The sequence below is a fragment of the Emydura macquarii genome, unplaced genomic scaffold (assembly GCF_026122565.2).
Source record: "Emydura macquarii macquarii isolate MOO-44397 ecotype Brisbane River unplaced genomic scaffold, CSIRO-AGI_Emac_v2 contig_1483, whole genome shotgun sequence".
Taxonomy (NCBI): domain Eukaryota; kingdom Metazoa; phylum Chordata; order Testudines; family Chelidae; genus Emydura; species Emydura macquarii.
The window spans coordinates 3,115,304-3,139,697 of NW_027131620.1; the positions used below are offsets into that span (position 1 = coordinate 3,115,304).

General features: G+C 42.6%; 1 protein-coding gene across 7 annotated transcripts in view; it reads left to right on the forward strand.

Moving 5' to 3' along the window:
- Positions 1 to 24,394, forward strand: part of RTEL1 (regulator of telomere elongation helicase 1) — a 92,351-nt gene that overhangs the window by 21,737 nt on the left and 46,220 nt on the right. For 6 of the 7 annotated variants that reach the window (XM_067554027.1, XM_067554031.1, XM_067554032.1 and 3 more), the window contains exons 14-20: positions 656 to 711; positions 8,950 to 9,024; positions 11,187 to 11,268; positions 15,594 to 15,726; positions 15,886 to 15,999; positions 17,099 to 17,139; positions 19,393 to 19,478. In XM_067554027.1, coding sequence (XP_067410128.1) covers positions 656 to 711; positions 8,950 to 9,024; positions 11,187 to 11,268; positions 15,594 to 15,726; positions 15,886 to 15,999; positions 17,099 to 17,139; positions 19,393 to 19,478 — 587 coding nt within the window. The remainder of the gene's footprint in view (positions 1 to 655; positions 712 to 8,949; positions 9,025 to 11,186; positions 11,269 to 15,593; positions 15,727 to 15,885; positions 16,000 to 17,098; positions 17,140 to 19,392; positions 19,479 to 24,394) is intronic. The other variant, XM_067554030.1, reaches the window with a different exon arrangement.

Below are 24,394 nucleotides of genomic sequence, written 5' to 3' on the forward strand. Positions count from 1 at the left end.
TCAGTCATAGTTTCAGCAAGTGGAAAACTGACCATTTGAAAATTGTTTATTCTCAAATGCCTGCTTAAGTGCATAGTCTGCAGGATCTCTCAAGATGCTTCACTGATATTAGTAAAATGAGTTTGCAGACCTGTACATGCTGCCTTCTTAACTGGGCAATAATACTCGGTGGGAGATGGTCAGGTAGTTGTCAAGGGACAGGAAGCCTTCTACTCCTAGAGGGGAAATGGCATAAAGTTCCCTTGTGAAATATCTTAGTAAAACAGCTAGTATCCATTGTTTCCAAAACCCCAGGCTCTCCATTTAGACTTTAGAGAACCTCCATGGAGATTTTTGTCATTGATTATTAGTGGATGTGAGGAGTATGAAAGCTGCTTTACATTACAGCTTCTTAGTGCAGGGTGGAGATGGGACAAAATTCTATTAAATCGAGTCATGCTCTCTCTGCACACCAAACTGTGATGGCAATGTGCTAGTTTCATTTATTCTTTGATATCTAATTATGTGTTTAAGCAGTTTATTCATAATCATTGTGGTAGTGAGTGAGATGTGAATGTGTGTAATGCACATTTATGTGTTTGTGAACTTTCAGGTATGAGTATATGTACATATGTGCATTGGTCTAGATAAAAGGTTAATATGCTATCCTTTCTAGGTACTGGAATATTTACCAACACAGCTGGATTACATAAACTTTCAGACATTATCCAGGTAAATAATTCTGTGTTGCTTCTTCATTTATATTTCTAAAAGATTGAAAAGTTGGTGGAGGATGTGGAAAGACATCAAAGGGGTCTTTTTTCCTCTTTGAAGTGTTTTTGTTTCATTCTTAAGCATTGATGGGAGTTGGCATGCTACTGAGGGAAGAATTTCTACCTAACTATAGAATCAAACAGCTGCCTCCATGTGGCTTGTAGATAGTTCTGTAGTGTTTCAGCAGTGATTTCGTGCCATTCACTGTAAGCATTCAGGTGTGAGTTACAGCGGTTCTGGTTAATTTTCTCTATTGAGAAATTGCTTCTACTTATGTAATTCTGTGGGGAATATGAGGGAGAATCTCCTTTAAAAAAATCTAAATTGGCATTATTCTAAATTTCCTCTACATACAGAGAATAGTCTCTAAAGGGAAACCTCTTGTGAGTTTCATGTCTTAGCTTCCAGGACCAGCCTTTCTTGGCATCTTGTGGACTGAAAGTACATTTATAGGAAATGCAGAATTGATTTGTGACATTCAGAAGCCAGCTATAAAAGATTAGTCCGCTGTTTAATTCTGATATTTGACAGTGTAGATAATAAGGGAAAGTGAAACGCTTTGTTGATATTTCTCTGCACTATGATGAGATGGGGAGAGGCAGTCTTAAACATATATAGATATAAATGTGGCCCTTTTAAAGGTGTCATATTAAAGTATGATTCAGTTGTTTCTATCCTCCACCAGGAGGAGCTGGATCCTTGAATTGTGCAAATAGCATGTTCAGCCACCAGTATTTGGTTAGAAAAGATCTTCCCTTAAGCAAGTAAGCTGCAATTGGGAAAAAAAATGTAGATAATCTTAACTCTGTTCTTTTGGTTTATTTACTGAATGTAAGGAACTTTTAAAATAGAAAACCTATACCATGTTTTAAAACGGCAGCTTAACAATACACCAAAAGAACATGGTTGAGTACACTGCACTAGCAATCTCCCCCCTCTTGCAGGACAAGAAAATATAAATGTGACTTTGAGGGAGGGGAAATGGTTGCAAAGTGTTTAGAGGATACTGTGGGCTAGTGAACTGAAGTTCATACTTTAGCTGACCTCTGAATTTGGCCAAAATTCAGACATAATGGGCAATGAAGTTTGGAAAGCTGAGAAGTCAAACTAAATAGCATCATAACAGTAATATTTTCTCTTTGGAAGAGCTGCTGACATTTTGGATGGGGTCACTTTGTTTCCAGACTTTAATGATTTCAGGACAGTCTCCTTGCTTGGATCATTGTATGTCAGATTGAATTGGACCCTTCCCTGAAAGCTGATAGTGAAATTTGACTTAACACTCTCCCAACTTTTCCTTTTCCTTTTGGAGATTTTCCTCTGGCCTTTCATGGAGAGCTGGTGATGATCATTATAAAGATTTGTACCTGTGGGTTGGCACTACAATCAGTTGCTGCTTCATTTTTGCTCATTGCTCTATTGTTTAATATATGGAAATCATTGATAAGATCAGTGTAAACATGTACATCCAGGTAGAGATGCAAGAATTAAATTACAGATTAATGAATGACACTGTTAAACTAAATGAAAAATAAATGAAACCGGTGACCCTATATACTCAGTAGTTGACCTACTCCCACCTTCCACTCCGGTAACCTTGAAGACTGCTGTAGCTAATTAGGACCCCTGCCTCTTTCCATTCATTCTAGCTCTATGGACTTTCCCTAAAGGCTAGTACTCACCCCCAGCAGTAACTTTCACTCTGTTTACTCAGAAAGCATGTACCATACAGACTCTTTTCTGGGAAAAGATGCTTCCTGTAAATGTAAACTAAATGGTAGGAAGTGCCTAAGTGTCAGAAATACTAGTGAAGACGGGCAGGCAGGGGATGAGAGAAAGCTCACTAGCAGGAGGGACAAGAGGGACAACAGAAACATTTAAAGTGAATTGAATTTATCTGAAAACTGAACTGGAGAACTGTATGCACGGCTCTGCATTTGGTAACAGCATAAACCACTCTCTCATGTGCTATCTCATTACCAAAATACCTTAATGTGTTAACAGCCTTCTAATTCAAATAGCCTCCTCTGTGTTTTCTGTCTGGATATAGTACCAGCAAGGATTTTTTTTTAATCTGGGGAGGACAATATATATGTCAGTCTGCAGTCCCCCTTCTTGCCAAAGACTTTATATGTCTGTTACTTACTTTCCTCTTTACTGGGAATAATGTTACATTCTTCTTTGAGTGCTTGCTCATGTCCATTCCGTGTTAGGGGTGTGTGCGTCTTGCCAGAGTTTTTTCCCTTAGTGGTATCTGTAGGGCGAGCTCTAGTGCCCGCTCGAGTCACATGCATATGTGCCTGTATAAGGGGTGCCACTGGCCCCTTGCCCTCTCAGTTTCTTCTTACTGCCCATGACGGTCGCTTAGAACGACTCCCTTACTCTCGCAAGGCTTTTCCCGGTGGTTTGGACTTTGGTATCTTGTAAATCAGGGGTGTCAAACTCATTTGCTAAATCGGGCCAGATTTGAATTAAATATACTTCAGATGGGCCATACATACCATAAATCGAAATAATAGGCACAACCATTTTTATGTAGTATTATATTTTATTTGCTAGATATCAGCAATAAAAAAACTGCAGTAAATTCACTTCTACAACTACTACTGTTTTACAATTAAAAGAGTCGATCAATGATTAAGAATTACAGTACTGCGCGGTGCCCCAAGACCACACTATCCCTCTCCTGCTTTTTGGAGCGCTGTGTCTCATGCACATAGCGCTCCACGCGCTGTCGCCAGAGTACACAGATCTCATGGCAGCGCGTGACGTCGCGGTGTTGTACTCTCTGGTGGTGTCGTGCGCTGCCACGAGATCTCGGGGCGTTGTACTCTCTGGCGGTGTCGCACGACATGCGACATCTCAGGGCATTGTACTCTCTGGCGGCAGCGCGCGAAGCTGCGAGGGGGCCAGACCGAAAAGGTTGGTGGGCCGTATCCGGCCCGCGGGCTGGATGTTTGACACCCCCGTTGTAAATAGTAGAAATTAAGTTACTAGTTAGCTAGTGTAGTTAGTGTAAATAGTGTTCTTATTGAGGGTCGTTATCCCATGGACAGGGCATGCCCCAGTCCCCGGGCTTCAAGTTGTGTGTCGCCTGTAGCAAGCCCATGTCCGTGAGTGACCTGCATTTGAGCTGCTTAAAGTGCCTCAGGGAAGCTCACACTGACAAGTGCAAGATCTGCAGGGGCTTCAGGCCACGCACTCAAGAAGGCAGGGACATTTGTCTGAAAGCCCTGCTCATGGATGCGGCGCTTAGACAGTCCTCGGAGCCATGCTGCTCCGTTTCCGTGCCCAGCTCTTCAGCCTCTGTGTGGAGTGCTCCACTGGCACTGTCCTTTTCCCAACACTATTCCCCATTTCTGGTGCTGAGAAGAAACGCAAGAAACAGAACGCTGGAAGAGGGCACTCTCTAGTGCTGAAGAGGAACAAGTGCAGAGCGGCTGATGAGGTCAGACCCGTGCCATGCCACTCGTCCTCCCCAGAGTCACAGTTGATGACAGTGACTCCACATAAGGCGCTGAGTCTGACCCATCACCAACTCCTGAGAGCAGTTGGAGCACCATGCACCTGTGAGCCCCCTCGATGCTGGAGGCATTCCACGTGGCAAAGAACTTGATGTTCCTCCCGGTACCACCCATGCCCCAAGACTCCTTACCAGCTAGTGCTACCGGTGACAAAATGGTACAAGGGCCTCCGGCTTCTTCCATGGCATCGTAGGTCACAGCACCTCCCCGAGGGAAGCCCTCCATGGACCTGACACTGGTCTCTGGTTCCTTGGAAGCGGTCTCCAGCTTCCTTGCACCAGAAACAGGTAGAAGCAGGAACTGCTCCACCAAGGTGTCCAGGAGACTAGTCCTCTGGAGTCTGAGGGGGACTCTATTCCCCCACCAAGAAGACATCAGCACCTGGCTTACACAGTGGATTTTTGGGACCAGCCCTACAGCTGGTGCTTGGCCACCAGAACAGTGGCCAGTGCAATGGCAGTACTGGAACCTGTGGCGGTTTTCTCTGGTACTGGGACCTCCCTCCCAGTGGTCATTCTTGGTTGTATCTGAGAGGTGGGCCACAGTGTTGTCCCAATTGGTACCAGACCCCAAATCCAGCTCTGACCCCGGTACCGAGGCCCCAGCAGTGGCCCCATTGGAGGTGATCCAGGTGGAGGAAGAAGAGCTAGCCCCTCCAGGACTGCTAGCCTCTTCCTTGTCATCCCCAGATGAGGTGGTCGCGGGTCCTGCTAACTCTGCCACCGGATGACTTCAGAGTGGCCTACCAAGAGCTCCTCAAGTGGGTTGCTACAAGTCTTCAGCGGGAGACTGAGGAACTGAAGGAGCCTTATGGACAGCCTGTTTGACTTCATGGCTCCAGTCATTGGGCCTCTCGCATGAGGTGCAGCAGTCAGTTCAAGACCTCCCTTTTGAAGGGGCCTCCCTGTTCTCTGGAGACAGATGCCAAACTGCACAGTCTCAAAGACTCTAGGGCCAGGCTAGGCTCCCTAGGCTTGTATATGCTCCCGGCCTCCAGGAAGCATTTCAGACTCCAGCAGCCTCCCAGGCTTTTGGGGATGCCTAGGTGTGAACCCCATAGGAGGAAAGGGAAGGGCTACAGATGCCGTCAGTTCCTGCCTTCTATCTCAACTTCCCAGTCAGGCTCAAGCTGGTACCCCAGTGGGAACAGGAAGGCCTTTTGAAGACTTACCAGTCTTGAACCAGGATCCATCCCCCCTTTTGTTTTTAGACCGCCTTTTGCCCTTCTACGCTGCATGGTATTCCATAACATCGGATTGTTGGAAGCTCAGTACCATAATAATGGGGTACACCCTCCAGTTTGTGTCTATCACTCTTCTCCCACCCTCCAACCCATCTCTCTTCAGGGATCCTTCTCACAAGTAGCTTCTTCCTTGTGGCGATTACTTTGGCCAGAAGAGTCTCTGAAATCAAAGCGTTGATTTTAGAACCCCCTTATATGGTGTTCTTCAAAAGACAAGATCCAGCTGCGCTCCCACCTGGCCTTCCTGTCAAAGGCAGTGTCGCAGTTCCAAAGAAACCAGGACATTTTTCTACCTTTCTTCTTTCCAAAGCCTCATTGCATTGATGAGGAACGGCGGCTACATTCTTTAGACATTAGACAGGCCTTGGCTGCCTACATCAAAAGGACTATGCCCTTCCGCAAGTCTATGCAGCTTTTCATAACTGTGGCGGACAGAATGAAAGGACTCCCGGTGTCATCCCAAAGGATCTTGTCCTGGATAACTGTCTGCATCCGAGCTTGCTACCAGCAGGCAAAGGACCTGCCTCCAGCTATCGTGACAGCTCGTTCTATAAGAGGGAAGGCGTCTTCAGCATTCCTTGCGCAGATACCAATTTAGGACGTCTGCAGGGCCGCCACTTGGTCATTGATCCATACCTTCACATCCCTTATGCCATCACCTTGCCGGCTCATGACAATGCCAGTTTCAGGAGAGCAGTGTTGCAATCAGCACATTCATGAACTCCTAGCCCACCTCCAGGAATACTGCTTGTGAGTCAGCTAACATAGAATGGACATGAGTAAGCACTCAAAGAAAAAACGGTTATTAACATTTCATAACTGTTCTTTGAGATGTGTTGCTCATCTCCATTCCATGGCTCACCCTCCTTACCCCTCTGTCGGCACATATTCATGTGACCCCAGAGGGCCCCACAGCTGCCCCTACAGATACTGCATGCACACACCTAACATGGAATGGACGTGAGCAACACATCTTGAAGAACAGCAGTTATAAAAGGCTAGTAACTGGTTTTTTTGTAGGCTCCAACATTCCTTGTAATTACGCCAAATACTTTGCTCTTAAACTTCTTGCTCAGTGGAATATGTTCTCATTCCTTTGAAGCCCTGGTGTTGTACTGAAATGTTGCTGTTTCCAAGTAATTTTTCTGAAGTGCATTTTTGTTGCATGTACATGCATCATTTGGCAGCTAACCATGTGGCAGTTAATGTGTCTTCACATCACTAGTGATTCTTGGAAACATCATAAGTAGTAATAGTGACTTGCCCAATAATTATTTATCATTTTTCCCACCAAGAATTGCATACTTTGACAGCTGAATAAACTTTCCCTCTTCTTCTAGCATTGAAATTTGTCAGGAAGGGATGATCTTGTTTCCTATTTTGTATTTTTCTAAGAAAAAATAACAAGCTTCATGCAGCAGAACAGGCAGCTCATTCATCACAGTATCTTACCTCTCTCTTCCACCAATTGATTCACCTCTCTTAGCCTAAAGGAATTAGCATTTCCTCCCATTGCTCAGGGATCCTGCTGAGGTCAGCTGTGCTGCCGGAAATCACAAAAGCACATTACAGAAAACACCCCCTCTGGAGGTCACTTGAAAGAGCGGAATGAATATATTTAACCCTTCCTCTTGCGCGGCAAAGATCAGACATAGAGCTGTATTCTTACTAGTCTACCAGCTCTGGTTCATCAACACCTTAAACAACTTCTATCTGTGTCAAGTTTTCCCCTGGTCTAAAGTGCACCACTACCCCCAGGTCTTTGGGTTGAAATGAGCATGTTAAGCTAGTGCCACATCATCCAGAATTTACTCCATTTTGAGCTCCTTAGAATCTTTCTTTGCTAGTCCTCACCCAGCCCATAGAAGTTGCTACTGTCAATGCACCCAGCTGCTCCTGTCATGTCTGGAGAGATGGGCATGCCTAAATTCTGGAAGTCCTAAAAGTGAAATATTTGAACTCTGGTCCCTCAGATCACTGGGCCAGTAGAAGCTGAATGGAGATGTCTTTAGCTGAGCTGGTTATGCATTCATGTGTGTGAAACGTGTGCCCACCCATGTAAAGGGCATACAAATTCAATAGATATCATATGTATGCTCTGATATAACAGTAGCACTTTATATCCATCTGTCAGGGTGATTTATAAAGGAAGGCAAGTGTCATTTTTCCCATATGGGGAAAACAAGGCACAGAGGTTAAATTGCCCAATGTCACAGAGCAGTTGAGTGGTAGAGCCCGATCTCCTGACTTAGTTCAGAGTTCTATTCTCTGGGCCTCACTGCTTCCTTGTTATATGACCCAGTTTTCAGAGGTATAACTTTTCCATTTATCAGGTGTTTATTTTCGTTTGTTGACATTTAAAAAAAAAAAAGACATTTGGTGGTAAACCCGTTTTGGCCAACCTAAGGTTAATTTTCATGAGTTATGCTTTCCAGGAATGCTGCTTTTATTTTTTCCTCACTATAGTGTGACGCACCTTCCTTTTACTATGAACTGTATTCTCATGAGCACTGTTAATGCCTTTTAAATGTCTGAAGAAACTTGGCTTACAAAGTTATAAATATTGGAGAATAATAGCTGTTTTATTGAAATGATACTGACCATCTATTTGAGGTTGCTATCCCATATGTTTAATAAAAACAGCCATTTAGTAAAGACATAAAGCTCAGGAAGAGTAGAGAAGCACAGTCCTTTCAGCGCAGAGTCGATGCTACTTTTAATTTTGTTTATGGCATTTAGATACAATGCTATGTGCAGAACAGATGGAGAGGCAGAGATAGGTTTGACAGCAGCATTTACTTTTTTCTGAAAAGAGCATGTTAGGCCAATATGTCCTAACTGAGATTTTAAGTGCAAGTCAGGAAATTCAAAGGGATTTTTTCTCAAAGCACCTGTAGCCAGTGTCACTGCCAGTGTGTGTATTTGTAGTATGTTTCTATTCATCAATATATTACTCAAAATCATGTTCAGTTGTGTGTAATGCAGAATCATAGAAATGTAGGACAGACAGCTCGCTAGTTCTGTAACTATCCATTTGTATTTGCAAATATTTGCTTTGTGTACTCAGGTGCTGTAATTCTGTTCACAGTAATAGACACAATGGTGAAAGCATCTTTTGGCAGTCAGGACAGATGTTTAAATTATCTTAATATTTATTTTTCCCATCTATTCAATAGTGTCACAGGTACTTGCAACTCACAAGGAATAGGGCTGTATATGCTAATATTTAAACATATTTGTCCTGATTGTCAAGTACTTTCACCATTGTGTCTATTATTGTGAACAGAAGTACACAAAACAAATACTGAAAGATATATTTTAAAGTTATAGCAGCAGCAGTCATTTTGCATATTTGTTTATGATGTCTGTTACTGATTGTGCTGGAGGCAGCTGTTAAAATTTCCTGTGCTTTGTCCATCTGTTTCCTAGATTGTTTTTAGCATTGATCCTCCAGAAGGCACATCCAGCTCCATGCCAGTTCAGTCAATATCCAAATATTATAAGGTACGAAGTGCTTGGTGTGTTTTTGGCATTTTCTCCTCCTTTCCAGCATTTTGTGGCTGGGCTGTTATAGTCAAGAGCAGAAAGTGCAAAAATCAGTGGGAGTGGGCAGTGTAAAATCAGAGTATGTTGTATTCCAGGAGATGAGGATGTATAAATCCTACAGGTAGGAGCCAAGGGGATTTCAAGTCTTCAAGTACTTCTTGAGCTTAGAGTCCACTGCTCAAGTTCCGGGAAGAAGGGAACATCTGATTTTTAGCTCTTAAATTTCTCCTAAGAACCTAGGAAGCATGAAGATGCTGTGATTGTGAGTTATGGGAAAACTTTGATGCCGTATGGTTTTGTTTAAGAATTAGGACATGTCTACACTATGGGTGTTACAGCAGTCCAGCTGCAGCACCATAGCTGCGCTGCTGTAGCATTATAATGTAGATGCCTCCTGCAGGGATGGAAGGGTGTTTTTTCTGTTGCTGTAGGAACTTCACCTCCCTGGGCGGCAGTAGCAAGATCAGTAGAATTATTCTTCCATCAGCCTATCTGCATCTAAAGGTGGGTTAGGCCAATACAGCTGTGGTGCTCAGAGGTGTGAGTTTTTTTCAACTGAGTGCCATAGCTATGTTGAACTGACTTAAGTATAGACTAGGCCTTAATATATTCCTAAACTAATCTCTTGGGTGGCTCACGTTTTACAGTCCCACCTATAGTACTCTGAACACCCTTTTTATTCACAAGGGCTAGAAGGGATTTCATCCTCTTCGTTCCGGTATAGGGAGTCCATGCATCAAAGTGCATTTACTTTAAAAACATGACATTCCTCTTCCTTCATGTTTATTTACCAAGAGACACATACTTCAGTAAAACTGTGTCAGCTTGCTCCACCTCCCGAAAAGAATGGGGCATTGTGAGAATGGTGTATGCAAAAGTTTGAAATAAACTGTCCTACATAACATTTGTAAAGTGCTAAACTTAAATCTTTTTCTTTTCCCACACTAAATACAGTAAAACCCTGCCCATCAAACGAGTACAAAAGAATGTAATGTATTCAGATAATGGAGTATGGGATACACTGACCTTTCGATGCGATAATAAATGTTAGGACACGTCTTAATTTTAGATAAATGGGTATTTTTGGATGAGGGGTTTGCATAAACATGTTTCCTACTGCCTTTGGTAAATTGAATTGAGTGTTGAGAGATGCTCTGAAGGTATTTTGGAAAGGGTCTGATCCTTTGAAGTGCAAATCTCATCAATACTTTCTCTCCCTTTTGTCTGGCATCTCTCTTTAATTTTAGCATGCAACTCCCAGGCCCCTTTTCCGCCTGCACTCTTCCGCCCAGATCTCTTTGGGTAAAGAAATGTAAGGCATTAGAATGATAGGGTTAAGGAAGAAATTCTAGCCCTAATCTTACTTCTACTTTTGTGCTTTTTTAACAGACCTCTCTCTATCCTTTCCTTCTCCAGAAAGAATCTCTATCATTCATACTTTTAGCATCAATCACTTTCCCTGATAGTTTACTCCATGTGTTAATTTCCAATGTGGGATAATTCTATTAGAGTTCTTCTTTAAGTCCTAACTGCTCATTTTTAGGTTGCCATGTAGTTTTAGGACTCTCTATTTGTGTAAACATTTTCTTTTGTCTTTTTCATTTGTTTTTGTCATTTTGAAAACATCTGAGATAGGATCATTATTCCTCCCAAATGAAGAAAAACCAGTTTTTCCTCGTCAGAAATTTGATTCTTAAGACTTAATATTTTTGTTGCCCTATACAGCATTCCCTTCTAATAACAATCTTCTTATATCCGAGAGCACTGCATGCCAATGGGAGTAACACTTTCCGTACTAAATAATTGTATTTTTTGCCTTTGCTTTATGCAGCCCAGGAAATCCTGTTCCAACTAATTGATTCAAAATGGCAATTTGAGTGGTGGTGTGTTCCTGTAGTCCTTGTTGAATGGTGTTTTTTGGAGGGCGGGTTTTGGGGGGGGAAGAGGAGGAGGAGGGAAGGAAGGAATGAGGAAAGGAAAATGCCAAACAATGCAAGCATTACAAGAACTGGTGAACTTCAATTATCCAGAGCAGGAACTAGGCTTATTGGGGTGCAGATATATCTCATTTCTGCAGCAGTATGTGAGAAGATTTTGTCATGTACCTATTTTTTCCACAGGTGCACATTCATTGGGATACCAGTAATCAAAAAAAGAAGCAGAGGACAGACCTATGGAGTTCCTCAGTAACAAAAAGAGAAGGTGCAGGAGTGGGCTGTGGTGGGAGGTCAATACAAAAGCCAGTTAACAAGGCCTATTGAAAACTGTCTCAGCAATTGAAAATGAGTACAGCAAGCATTTCAGGCTGCAGTGCCTTATGTCACTTATGGGAGCCCTCTGGCAGATCAGGGAGCGCCATTGCAAGGCTGTGCATGAAGCTCCTCCTAGTCTTCCTTGAATGTAACAATGGCTGTGATGGGTGGGAGGGCAAAACAGAGTAGCTCCTTAAGGTACTCTATGGGCTTGCCTGAACACAAGTTGCACTGCTTTTACTGTATTAAATCAGTTACATTGGTATCACTTCTCTAGCGTGTACACAGTTCTGTTACCATAGAGGTGCTTTGTACCAGTACAGCTGTTCCTGCATACGAATGGGAAAAAGCTATACTGGCGTAAAGTACTTTTATACCAGTCAAACTGTTCTCACTAGGGTTTGCATAGGTATAACTATTTTTAAAAAATCACCTTGTTAACTGAAATAGTTATACCCATACAAAATTGTGTTGACCAGGCCTAAGGGAAAAGAATACCCTATGAGGGATGGGAGGAAATATTGAGATTTTCCTCTTGCCTTTATTCTTGCTTGTTGAATGTGTGCATGCCTTTCCGGTGTTAAAAGGTTGAGATTGCTGCACTTACTTTGTAAAACTTCACAACAGGAGCCAATAAGGTCTGAGGTTAATTGGCACCTAGGAATCTTTGTAAGCTGTGCAGTTATTTGTCTTTTAACTGTCTTTGTAGTGTAATGAGTCTTGAAGGTTCTGAATTGTAGTCGCTTTCCTTCTGTGTAAAGCCTGGTTATAAACAGCAGATCAGGTAGGGATTTCCCTAAGTGGCAATGAAAGCCTATAATGACATATTTTCTGCATGTGCACAAACACAGAGAACTGGGTTTGAAGCTTACTGAGTGGACACATTTTGGATGTAACAAATAAAAGGCAACACTTTGGCCCCTTTCTGTGTAAAACTATTTCTAAGAAAAAGTATGTCTGCACTGCGATTAAAAAAAAACAAAAACGGCTGGCCCATGCTAGCTGAGCCTGGCTAAGAGGCTGTTTAATTGCAATGTAGACGTTCCTGGACTGCAACTGAAACTCTGGGACTCTCCTACTTCACAGGGTCCTAGAGCCTGCGCTCCATCCCAAGCCAAAATGTCTAGAGTGCAATTAAACAGCCCCTTAGTCCAAGTCAGCTCGCACAGGCCAGCTGTGGGTTTTTAATTGCACTGTAAACATATCTATAATGCTCTAGGATCCTCAGATGAAAAACAGCATAGAAATGCAGTTCTTGATCAAGAAGACTATGTTGTATTAAACACAACAGCATTAGAATAGCATTAAGGGAGTGACTTTACTTCCTGTAAGGAGAACATTCAGGTTTAGATATCATGTTGAAAATATTTAAATGCCAAAGTTTTTATAAAGATTAAATTGTATAAATGTTCTTAGTTATCTCAGTAAAACTCCTTCGGTTTTGGTTGAAGAGATGTAATTAGTAGTCTTTTTCTAAGCCCCTATAATGAGGCTTTTACCATGTGCCAGAAAAATTACCCTTTGAAATTAAATCTCCCATGCTTTTTTCCCCAGAGATGCCATGCCAGCTAATAGCATCACAGCACCAATATAGTCTATGAGATAACACCCTATTGTGAGACCTCCTTAGTATTTAAATGCAACAGGTGACATCATGGTGGAGCTTTAGCCTTAACTGTAAATTTTAAACCTTTCATGTTTAAGTGAGTGGTTTATTCTATTATTGTTACTGCCACTCCTTACATCTGCTGTCTGGCACTACCTGCAGTATAACCCTGCTGCAAAACAAAACTCAGATTCAGAAGCTAAGTTTCTCTCTGAACTTAAAAAGCTTTTTGCAAAGCCACTAAATCAGCTCCAGATAGGATTTATTGGGGATATAATAAATTTTTTTTTTTTTTTTTTTTTTTTTTTAAAGGACATCTGGGCAAACACAACAGACCTTTTGACAATCTCTGTTTGCAGCATTAAGATTCAGAAGTTATGTTGGGATCCCTGTATTTTAGTTGCCTAGTGAAGATGCTAGGTGCACAGTGCTAGAAGGAAATAATTTGGTTGGCTGGATATTTTTCTAAGGATACATCTGTGTTGAAGTCATAAGATGTAATTTCCAGATCAGGAAATATGCCATCTTGATTAAGACTAGCGTGCTAAAATTAGAAGTGTAGCTTCAGCAGCAAGAACAGTGGGAGAGGTAGCCGTCCAAGTACTTACCTAGGATCACGGATGGAATTGTACTCAAAGAAGCTAGCTTTGCCCCCACATGCTGCACAGTGGCGACACTGCTATTTTTAGTCCCTATCCCTAACCCTAGCTTGATTAGTGCAAACACAAATATGTTTCCTTGAGCTGGAAATTACACCATCATCTCCATTGTAGACGTGCCCTAAGAGTTTGTTTTGTTTTGTTTTGTTGGTATCTTGTTTCATAAATTTGGCACTTAATCACTGGAGGCTGTTTATTTTTTCCACATAAAAATAGTCATCTTTTGGCCAAAACCAGCTTATTTCTAGGAATAACAGTAGTAGTCATTACAATTCAGCTAATGTTTTTGGACCTCCTCTCCAAAGTATTTCCATGAAATAAGTGTTGACTTTAGTAGTCAGTTCTAAATGAAAACATGATTCCTTGATAACTTGCAGGATTTGTTTTCTTCAGATATTGTGTAATCTTAGTTTTCAATTACAGGAATTCTCCTGGGCAAACTTTATTACATGTGGGGGTTGGAGGAAGGGGACCAAACAGCACAATGGGGTTGTTTTTTTAACATTGTTTGAGGGTCTTGTATACATCAGTCTTGCAAAATTGTCACGAAAATTTTCTCTAGTTTACCAGGGGACAAAATATTTTCTTTATCTCTGCTTCAAAACAAAAAATTACTCATGACAAGCTAATGAGTAGACTTACAGCATATACAAATCCTACAGATGGCAAAAATAGCTTAAAGCAAATATTTCCTCACCTGGCGGCTGTAATGCTCCTGTTAGTATAGTCTGTAGGAATACCGTGGGGAGCCTGAAGAATGCCACTTTTCAGTGGATTTTATGGAAAGTCATCTTGGCTTTGCTCACTAAAAAGAGTTCAACACCTTGGGCTGAATTCTAGCTCTGGGCTACCGATATGCTCAAAAAGTCACAGCCAGTGGAGGAACTACAGGCTGCAGCTGTTGTGGTCCAATCCTGGGTCCTCCAGAATATATGGAATTGACACTCTGTGAAAGCTCTGCATGTTCAGAGAAAGAGGATGCTTAAGGGGTGGGCTTAAGAGTTGGAGGGGGTGTATCCTCTCTCTGAGACTCCCACACATCCTCAGAATCCTCCTCAGCTGTGATTACCTGTGCTCTTTGTGTGAGGGCCTCTGCTCATCTTGTGTGGGCACACTCCCAGACCAGTCCGGATACAGATCCAATTAGAGATTGCCTCCACCATGCTAATTTGCACCAGTTTTGGTGTGTAGTGAAGTGATTTGCTCACAGTCTCTGAATATAAAGCTCCATGGATTTCTGTACCTCCTGGGTGTGTTTGCCCAAAGGGCTGTGTGTGGGGAGGAGTGTGGGGAATAAAACATTAGTTTAAAATAAGTTTTCTCCCCTTTAATGATGGGTGCTGAGTGCCTCACTTGAGAGCACAGCTTGGTCAGGGCTGGAAGAAGCTTTCATTTAGCTCCCCTCCAGATGTAGCAATTGCTGTCTTTGGACCGGGGGGGGAGGAGTCACTCCTTATATTAAAAGTGGCTTTTCGACCACATTGCCAGGATGGATTAAAACACCCCAGCACAATGTGCTTTCAAACTCTCCCTCCGTGCACGAAGGGCTGTACATCCTGACCCCACCTGATGCTGCCTTTGGGGATGTCCCAGAGATTCATGGATTCATAGGACTGAGCCAGCTCTGGGAACTTCACTACGTGGTGCCTGGTGTGATGCCAATCAACTGGTTATTCTGGCTGGTACAATGGTCCTTAGTAGACTGTGTGTTTGATGAGGATGATGACAGTCTATTTTTGACCATAAAAACTACTGAAATTTGGGGTGGGTGTTGACCTTTCACCCCTGCTTTGAATTGGAAGAGTTAAGTTTAGAGACAGACAAGCAGAAACCCAGGTCCAGGCGCACCTAAACGAGCATGAATGCTTAACTCTGGGTTCTGGCTTTGTGGTTTTTGCCAATCTTCAGTTATAGAACCTCAAACACTGGTTTATGTCACGCGCAACTCAGACAGGTGGTTGCCGCTGTGTAGACCTGGGTTCTTACTGTTTTATTTTCTATTTGATACAGGAAAGGTCTTGAGCTACTGGTGTTTCAGCCCTGGCTACAGCATGCATGAACTGGTCCGCCAGGGAGTCCGGACAATCATTCTCACTAGTGGGACCCTCTCCCCACTCTCCTCCTTCACCATGGAAATGCAGATGTAAGTCCCTTTCTTTATGTGCACAATAAAGTCATTAGATGGCATTATTTACTGTTTTTAAGCCATTCTGGTGGGCCTTCCCTCATGATTTTTGAATGCTTGGGCTTAGAACTGGCATGAAGAGGATGGTTAGAGATCATCTCTCTCCTGTTTCCTCAGTCCTTTCCCCGTTTGCTTGGAGAATCCACATGTTATTGATAAACACCAGATATGGGTGGGGATAATTCCCAAGGGACCAGACGGAGGTCTGCTCTGCTCCACCTATGAAAAAAGGTAAACAACTCTTCCATTTAAATACTATTGTGAAGTCTTGAGTCTCAGTATACGAGTTTTGTTTAAAGGAGAGTGCTTGTGGAATAAGCAGCAAAATTTGTAGATCTTCTAATAATAGTTACATCTCTTCCTCTCTCCCCCTTCCTCCTCAGCTTAATAAGAAAGCAGAGCATGCAAAACTGTCTGGAACCAAAGAGAAGGGGAAATAGAGATTAAAATAGAGCCCGAATGTGGGGAATGTCTATAAAAACCAGAACAAGCAGATTGCTACTGTACAGGCAGTGGGGAGCGGTGCTGAGCCAAAGAAAAAGCGCTTAGGGATTGTGACTAATTTGGCTGTCACTGGTAATACAGCAACCAAACCCATCTCCTCTTTTTTCCATGGCATGGCACCACCACACCTAGTTCTTCAACCTTTTTAATCATCACAATGTTGGCAGCTTCTACAAACCGCTCTCTGGCAGGATTCTGGTCCTTAAGGCTCATTATTAACAGTAATAAATTATTATGTTTGGTCATATGCATTCCCACTGATTGAAAGCTGTTATGTTAGGACCTAGATTTTTTTCACTGCTAAAACTTAACATCTCAAAATTGTTACTTTTGCTGTTGCTAGAGATTGCCTGCCTGTTGCCATCTCAACTATTCCTACCAGTTTGTGGCATTGGTTCCTGCTGACATGCAATGTGTGAAAGCTAGTTGTAAGAGGATCTTCCTCTGTTTCTATGAAGGTGTTTGGCTCCTGTGGAGCGATAAGTAATGTACTGCCCTAGTAGTGACCCACACTGACAGATCATAGTGTTATGAAAGCATCTGGAGGGAGAGCCTCTTCAGTCTTCCTTCCCTGGAGGACTTCAGGGTCATCCTGCAAAGCAAGGTAGGAGGAAATAAATGAGGAAAACTTGGACATTGTGATACCTAGAAGTAATGCTTGAAAATGCCATGACTTGCAGGGTTATCCATGAGGAGGAGAATGAAGGCACAGAAGAGGGAGAGAGCAGGCAGGTTTGGGGGTGCATTATTTTAAGAGTGTCAAAACAAGAATGAGCTAATAGAAGAAAATGCAATGTTGATGCTGGGGTTTTCTTCTTTAATATAGGTTTTCTGTGGAATGTCTGTCTTCTCTGGGGAAAACAATAGGTAAGTGAGGTGTGTTCAGATTCAGGAAACAAGCTTCTGCCCTGGGGGATTTATAAATGAGTGTGGAATGGGAAAAATGACTTCTAAACAAGCATAAGCAAGTTTGGAACCCAGAAAGGAGGTGGTTTACATCTGGACTGTCTAAGGAATTTCTTGTGCTTTCCTGAAGTTTATTAGTCTATTATTTTAGAAGAATATTCCATTTTCTAATTACACGGTGTATATATACACTGTAGGTCAGTTTATCAACATACTGAAGCCCATCTTTCACAGCATAATTGCACAATACTTAGACAAAGCAAGACTCACAATTGTAAAGTAGGTATAAGAAGGCATTGGAGCAATAAAACAAGATCTGAAGTCAAAAATAAAATTGGAATTGTTTGTCCATAGGACACAGTATAACACAGAACCTTAACCCTAACCTACTAATTCCTCATGGGACAATAATATATCCTACATTTCAATAATGCATGAATGTTTAACACACATGCACTGATGTTTCTGAGGTCAGAATTAAGGATTTTGGTCATCATGCAATTAAGAGGAAGGTATGGAGGGGTGCATACAGTGGTTTTATACTTGTTAGAATGTATGTGACATGAGGAGCAGGGTCTGTCAGTGAAAGTGGTGATGTGATGGTAGGGGTTAATGGGATGTTAAAGATAATTTTAACTGGAGATCTCCTTGCTTTTTAAGGGTTTAGGTGCATGGATGGGTGTTCCCTGTAAGAAACCTTACTTCTTTTTTTAAACCTTTTTTTTTTTTTTTTTTTTTTTTTGAGGATTAAATTTGTAGGTGTTTCAACTGTTAGTGAGATCAGATAACACAAGGAGAGATTACGGGTCAGATTGCATGCACAAATCAGATGCTTGTTTGCACAAGTAACTAGATGCATTTACATGTGCAATTACCTGATTTCAACATACAAAGATTTGCACATACAATTATTATAATCCCATATGAAAACCAGGTAATTGCACATGCCAGTGCATCTAGTTACCACTTGCAATTTAGGACACCAGTTTTGCGCAAAGTTGCTTGTGTGCTGGTCTGAAAGTCTGACGCCAGAAACATGATCAGAAAATAGGATGAGATGCAAGTTGGAAAAGGAGAGAAGTTGAGATAATAGTGGACAGTAAATTAAGCATCAATTTGCAATGCAATATAGCATAAAAGAAGGCCAGTGCAGATATACATCAAGCTCATGTTGGCACAATTCTGACAACCATAAGAGAGCTGGAGGAATTGATTTGTGAAGAGAGGATTGTGTAGCATGACTAAGAGATATTTAAAGGGGAAATATGTAAAGTCTAGAAATGTCTGAGGAAGTAAACACAACAGAGGAAAAGGAAATATTTATGGTGGAATGAAGGCGTCTAAGTAGGCATAACAGGATGAAATTGAGGGAACGTTTTGGCTAAATATCACAAAAACTTCTTGTCACTGAGATGTGTAGTATAAAATTATAGAAGTCTTCCAAGGAAAGTGGTGGAAATCTCATCACTTAAGACATAACACCAGAAAACATCCTGTAGGAAATAGGGATGTAAAAATTAGTTTAATTAAGAATCCGTTTATACATTCTAAAAATAGAATAGTTAAATGCTGGGGGAGGAGGGAAGCTGTGCCGAGGTCAGCTCGTCACTGCCAAGTGAGAGCTGCAGTGATAGCTGAGCAGCTCTTACTCGCGGGGAGCTGAGCCGAGCCCAGCCCAGCTGCAACACACCCCTTCCCTCCCCGCGCTGGGCTCCACACCTCCCTCCCAAGCTGACCCCAGCTGCGGCTTGCCTGCCGTCCCCTCCCCACACTGGACTCCATGCCTCCCTGCTGCTCAGGGAGCTGTAGATACCCCTGGGCTCTGCACTTTCCCACCAGCAAGCTGATTACCATTTACACGGTTAACCTTTTACATCCCTAGTAGGAAACCATCTAACTCTGGTATGAAGATTAGGTATGCTTATTAGGTATTTTCCATCTCTTATTTCTTGTGTAAAAATGTGGTATGTGCTATGTTGTGTCAGGATTGTTCAATAGAATGCGAAACAGGCTAGAATAGTGATTAAAAATGTAGTCCCCTTCCAACACTCCCTTGTCACATTCCAATCCCCCACCCTTTCCATCAAGAAGCTGAAGAGCAGTTGTAGGGAGATCGGTACATGCTCTGAGAAAAGTAGGCTAATTCCCTACCAACTTCTCTGAATGAAAGTGCTCTGAATGGTGGAGTATTATGCATCCTCTTTCTTGTTGCAGGTAATCTTGTGCGAATTATTCCTCATGGGCTGCTGGTATTCTTCCCTTCGTATCCAGTGATGGATAAAAGCCTGGAATATTGGAGAGTATGTTGGTTCTTTCTTTGTGTTTGAATTGTAGTTACATACTTTGGACCAAATTTTCACACGTAGGTGCTTACACAGGAGTGCCCAGGGCTGCAGTCTAGCACTGACTTGCCCAAATACCTATTTTACGCGTCTCATTGTTGGTTATTATTTATTGTCTATGTTGTGACATAAGGTTGTAATCAGCATTCTCCAGTCAAATAAACCCTAGCCCAAAAAAGCTTAAAGTTGTAACCCAACAAATACTGAACAATGAGGGAACCAGGGAACAAGCAAGATATAAAAGAAGCTTGGTTTATTAGACACATAGTGATGTTTCTAGAAATTAATGTATATTTGAGGTGGGACTGGTAGCACCACCTGTTATAAAGGTTGCCCAACACATCCTATTATAAGACCCCATTTTCAGTTGCAATAACTTTGCCAAACTTTAACCATTTGGGCTGAAATTTTTCATGCCAGAGGTCTGCCTCAGGTTGAATACTTTTTTGGAAGAATGAGGCTAAGGAGAAATATTTTCTTTTGCCCATGTTAAAAAATTCTGGTGACATTTTTGTCAAAATGTTCTGTCACTGGGCTCAGGATGCATGGAGGAGAAAGCTGCCTGATTTGAATGCAGGATAAAAGATGCGGGTGCATGGGCAACCTTAATTCTGGCACTGCCTAACTTCGGAGTGCTTGATTGACTTTGCAACATGCCCGTTCTTTTAACATAGTTTTTTATGTATGATATGTACAGAACGTTTATAACTGTGGGTCTGGGCTCTCAAATGTGAATTGGCCCCAGTATGTGCATTTGCAGTATGATGTCTGCACTTCCTTGAACCATCATGTTTTTCTGAAAAAATATTCAAAATAAGACACTAAATTTTATGATAAACATACCTGTTTGACTTTAAATGAGGTAACTGTTCTTGCTGCTTTCCTGCCCTCTGGAGAAAGCAATTATAGCCATCGTTTTTTCTTTGAGTCCTTATGGGTGCTCATTATAGGACGTGTGTGCACCTGGGCACTTTTGACCGGAGATTGTAAAGCAGCGTCTGCAGGTCCATGCAGACCTACCTACCTACTTGGGAGCTCATCACCTCAGACAAGAGGATACTAGAAGTGGTTGCTATGGGATACTTTGTTCATTACCATTCTACCCCCATCTATCCCTTTTCAGAGTTCTCTCTCACGCAGATCTCCTAAAGCAGGAGATTCATTCCCTCCTGCATTTGGAGGCACTTAGGCCAGTTCTTCCCCCACAGCTACCAAAAAAAAAAAAGAAAGTATATGAATGTGTGTGAATATTTCCTGGTTCCCAAAAGTAGTAGTGGTTGGAGGCCCAAGTTAGACCTCAGGGACCTGAACACCTGCATTTTAGGACTTCAGGATGGTGATGCTAGCTACCATAATCCCTTCCCTGGATCCAGGGGACTGGTTTGTTGCCTTTGACCTCCAAGATGATTCCTTTCATGTGGCTATTCATCCCTCCAACAAGTGATTTCTGCATTTTGTCATAGGCTTGGAATGTTACCAATACCACATACTTCTCTTGGGGTTCTCCACAGCCCTGAGGGTCTTTACAAAAGTCCTCTAAGCAGTAGTGGCCCACCTATGTCAGTGGGGCATCATGACCTTTCCATGTTTGGACAACTGGCTCCTTAGGGATCGCTCCACCCAAGAAGCCCAGTTAGCAACCATCAGGGCTCTAGCCCTTTTTTAGTCTCTGGGTTTCTGCATCAGTCTAAGAGTCTAGCTTAGCAGCCCAGTGAATGGATTTCATCGAGGCCACATTAGACTCCCTAACTGCAAGGGCTTACGTGCCGAAGGACAGATTTTGTACTATATCCAATCAAATCTGTTCTTTACAGCACAGCCGCCGAACAACTTCAGCGGCCTGCCTACAGTTCCTGGGCCACATGTTAGCCTCCTCATCCATTACACCACAAGCAAGACTATGCCTCAGATGTCCTGAGGCATGACTTAAGGACTGAATACACCCCAAACAGACACAGTTTTCCAAACAAATCATAGTGCCTCCATGGATATTGAGACTTTCAGGTGGTGGAAAGACTCTCTGAAGGTCAGTGTGAGAACCCCAGTCTCTCATTCTCCACCTTCGAAAATCCTCACAATGGACACCTTTCTCTTGCGTTTGGGGCACATCTATAGGGTGCCACAGTACAGGGTAAATGGTCTTCACAAAGAGATGCTACTCCACATCAACATCCTGGAGCTAAGGACACCCTGCTATTCGTGTCAGCACTTCCTTCACGACAGAGGGCCACTCTGTCATGGTAACTTTGGACAAAATGGCAGCTACATCATACATAAACTGACAAGGGGTAACAAGAGCCAAGTCCTTACATGCAGAATTGCTGTGGCTGTGGAACTGGTGCACCTCTCATCATGCAGAAATTTCCACCGTTTATCTACTGGCCTTCAAAACACAGTTGTGGCCCCCTGAACAGTATCTTCCACCAAGACCACAAATGGGAGCTCAGCGACTCAGTCTTCCACAACAAATTTGGGGCCTTCTGAAAGTAGACCCCGTAGTTTTGACCAGTGTGAAATGTGGCCTCCTCTGCTTCAAAGAAAGATATGACCACAATTCCTTGGGAGAAGTCGTATTAATACATAGTATCCTGCTCTACACTTGCCCACCTGTACTTCTAATCCTCAGGATCTTGCTCAGACTAAGACAAGAAGGGCCGAGGGCTAACCTGAAAGTGCCCTCATGGCCAAGACAGGTGTGGTACTTGGATCTACTTCATTTCTCCAGGGTAATGCCTCTCTGTCTCCTCAGGGAGGCTGTCCTGTCACAGAGCTCTGGAGCCTTCCCAGCCTTTCATCTCTGAACTTGAAGGCTTGACTCCTTGATTGTTCCCAGGCATGGAATTAAACTGCTCTGCCAATCTTCAGAACCTACTGCTCCTAAGAATTATGTGCAAAAGTGGAAAAGCTTCCATTCCTGGTGTTCTCACCACCCTTTGCAAGCCTCAGAAGCTCCACTCTTAAGAATCTTAGATTACTTGTTTCTCAGACCATGTGTCCTTATGTCCATGAGCTCAGTTAGAATATACCTGGCTGCTATTATAGCCTTCCATTTACCTATAGAAAAGGTTTCAGTCTTTTCCCATCCAACCATGACCAGATTCCTTAAGGGTTTATACAATTATTTCCCCCCGTCCAGAACCCCTCTTCTCCATGGGACCGTAATCTGGTGCTCAATGCCTTGAGGAACTCCCACTCCCAATCTGAGCCCATGACTACCTATCTTCTCTTCTACTTCTCCCTCCAAATTTCCTTTCAGATAGTTGTCACCTTTGCCAGAAGAATGGGAGAACTCAGGGTACTCATGGCAGACCTACCATACACTGCCTTCTTCTGTGACAGGAAGATACTGTTCTCCCGTCCTTGATTCTTCCCTAAAGTCTTGTCAAAATTTCATATCAAGCAAGAGACTTGTTTACTGGTACTTGTTTACTGGTACTCTCATACCTCAAGAGAGGAAGCTAGCCTCCTTATATTAGATGTTAGGAGGGCCCTCACCTTCTACCTCAACAGGACCTAGACCTTTAGGACCTCTGCCAGACTCTGTGAATCCTTTGCCCAAAGGAGGAAAGGACATCCAATTTCCACTCAGACTGTTGAAGTGGGTTTCAGGTTGTATCTTGACCTGCTATGAAGCTGCTGGGATACATCCCCTTCATAGAGTGACAGCCAATTCCAGTAGGTCTCAGTCCACTTTTGTAGCCCTTCTGAAGGATATCCCCATAGAGTAAATCTGCAGGGCTGCAACCTGGTGCTCAGTTCACACATTCACCAAACATTATGCTATCAAACCTGCATCCAGGGCTGATGCTGCCTTTGGTGACACAGTCCTCCAAACTCCATTGGGTTTGCCTCCTCAGCACCCGCCTCCATGTTGAGATATTGCTTGTGAATCGAAGAAGGAGGAGAGGTTATTCACCTGTGCAGTAATTTGAGGTCTTCAAGATATTTTGTCCCTATGGGTCCTCCACCTACCACCCTCCTCCTCTGCTGTGGAGAGGCTTTGTACTTGAGAAGAAACTGCAATGGCAGCAGGTCTGCATCTCCTTATATGCCCTTGCCAGAAAGCATATGAGGCTACTCTGCACAGTCCTCATGTTTGTCTTGTACAAGAACACTCTTTATTTGCTTAATTGATTAAGGTGAAGGTTCTGAAGCATGCATATCATCTTAATTAGCTCCTCATTACCATTGATTTCAGTGGAAGCAGAGTTAAACCAATATTAGAACATTTTGGAAAATCTCACCCTGTTTAAATAAGCACTATACAGGCTGGAAGGAAGTTTTGGAATATTGTCCTCTTGATAAATGAGCCAAAAGCTAAACAGCTTTTCTTCAGAAGGGACCACTTGAGGCATGCTGATGCTTAGAAGGGGAGAGCCACAACTCCTGTAGTTTCCCTTAGCTCTCTTTAGTACTTTTCCCAAGAATAAATCACTAACCGGCTTTCCTCTTGCTTCATTGTTGGTATCTTTAATGTGGGGATGACTCATGGATGGACCTGAAGCTGAGTTTCAGTTGGATTCCAATCCATTTAGAGGTTTTCTCAAAGACAGATGTACCAAAGGGTGGAAGCACTTCATAACTGGCTTGTTTAAAAAATGGTAGTAAATATTTTAAAAAATCCTTGATAGTAAACTCCCAGGTGGGTTGTTGTTTTATTTTTAATTATAATAAATTTGATGTAGTTTGTACCTTTTGTTTGTTGCTGATGCTCACATCCCTTGCCTTTGTTTCTGGCTGAAGTCTGGAATGTTTTTCTAATGTGGGTTGTGTGTCCCAGCAGAAACCATGGTAATAGGACATTTCCCTACTTAACTGTTTCTCCCCTTCTAAAGTACCAGCTTGGGGCAGTGGTGAGGAGAAGGGAACTAGAT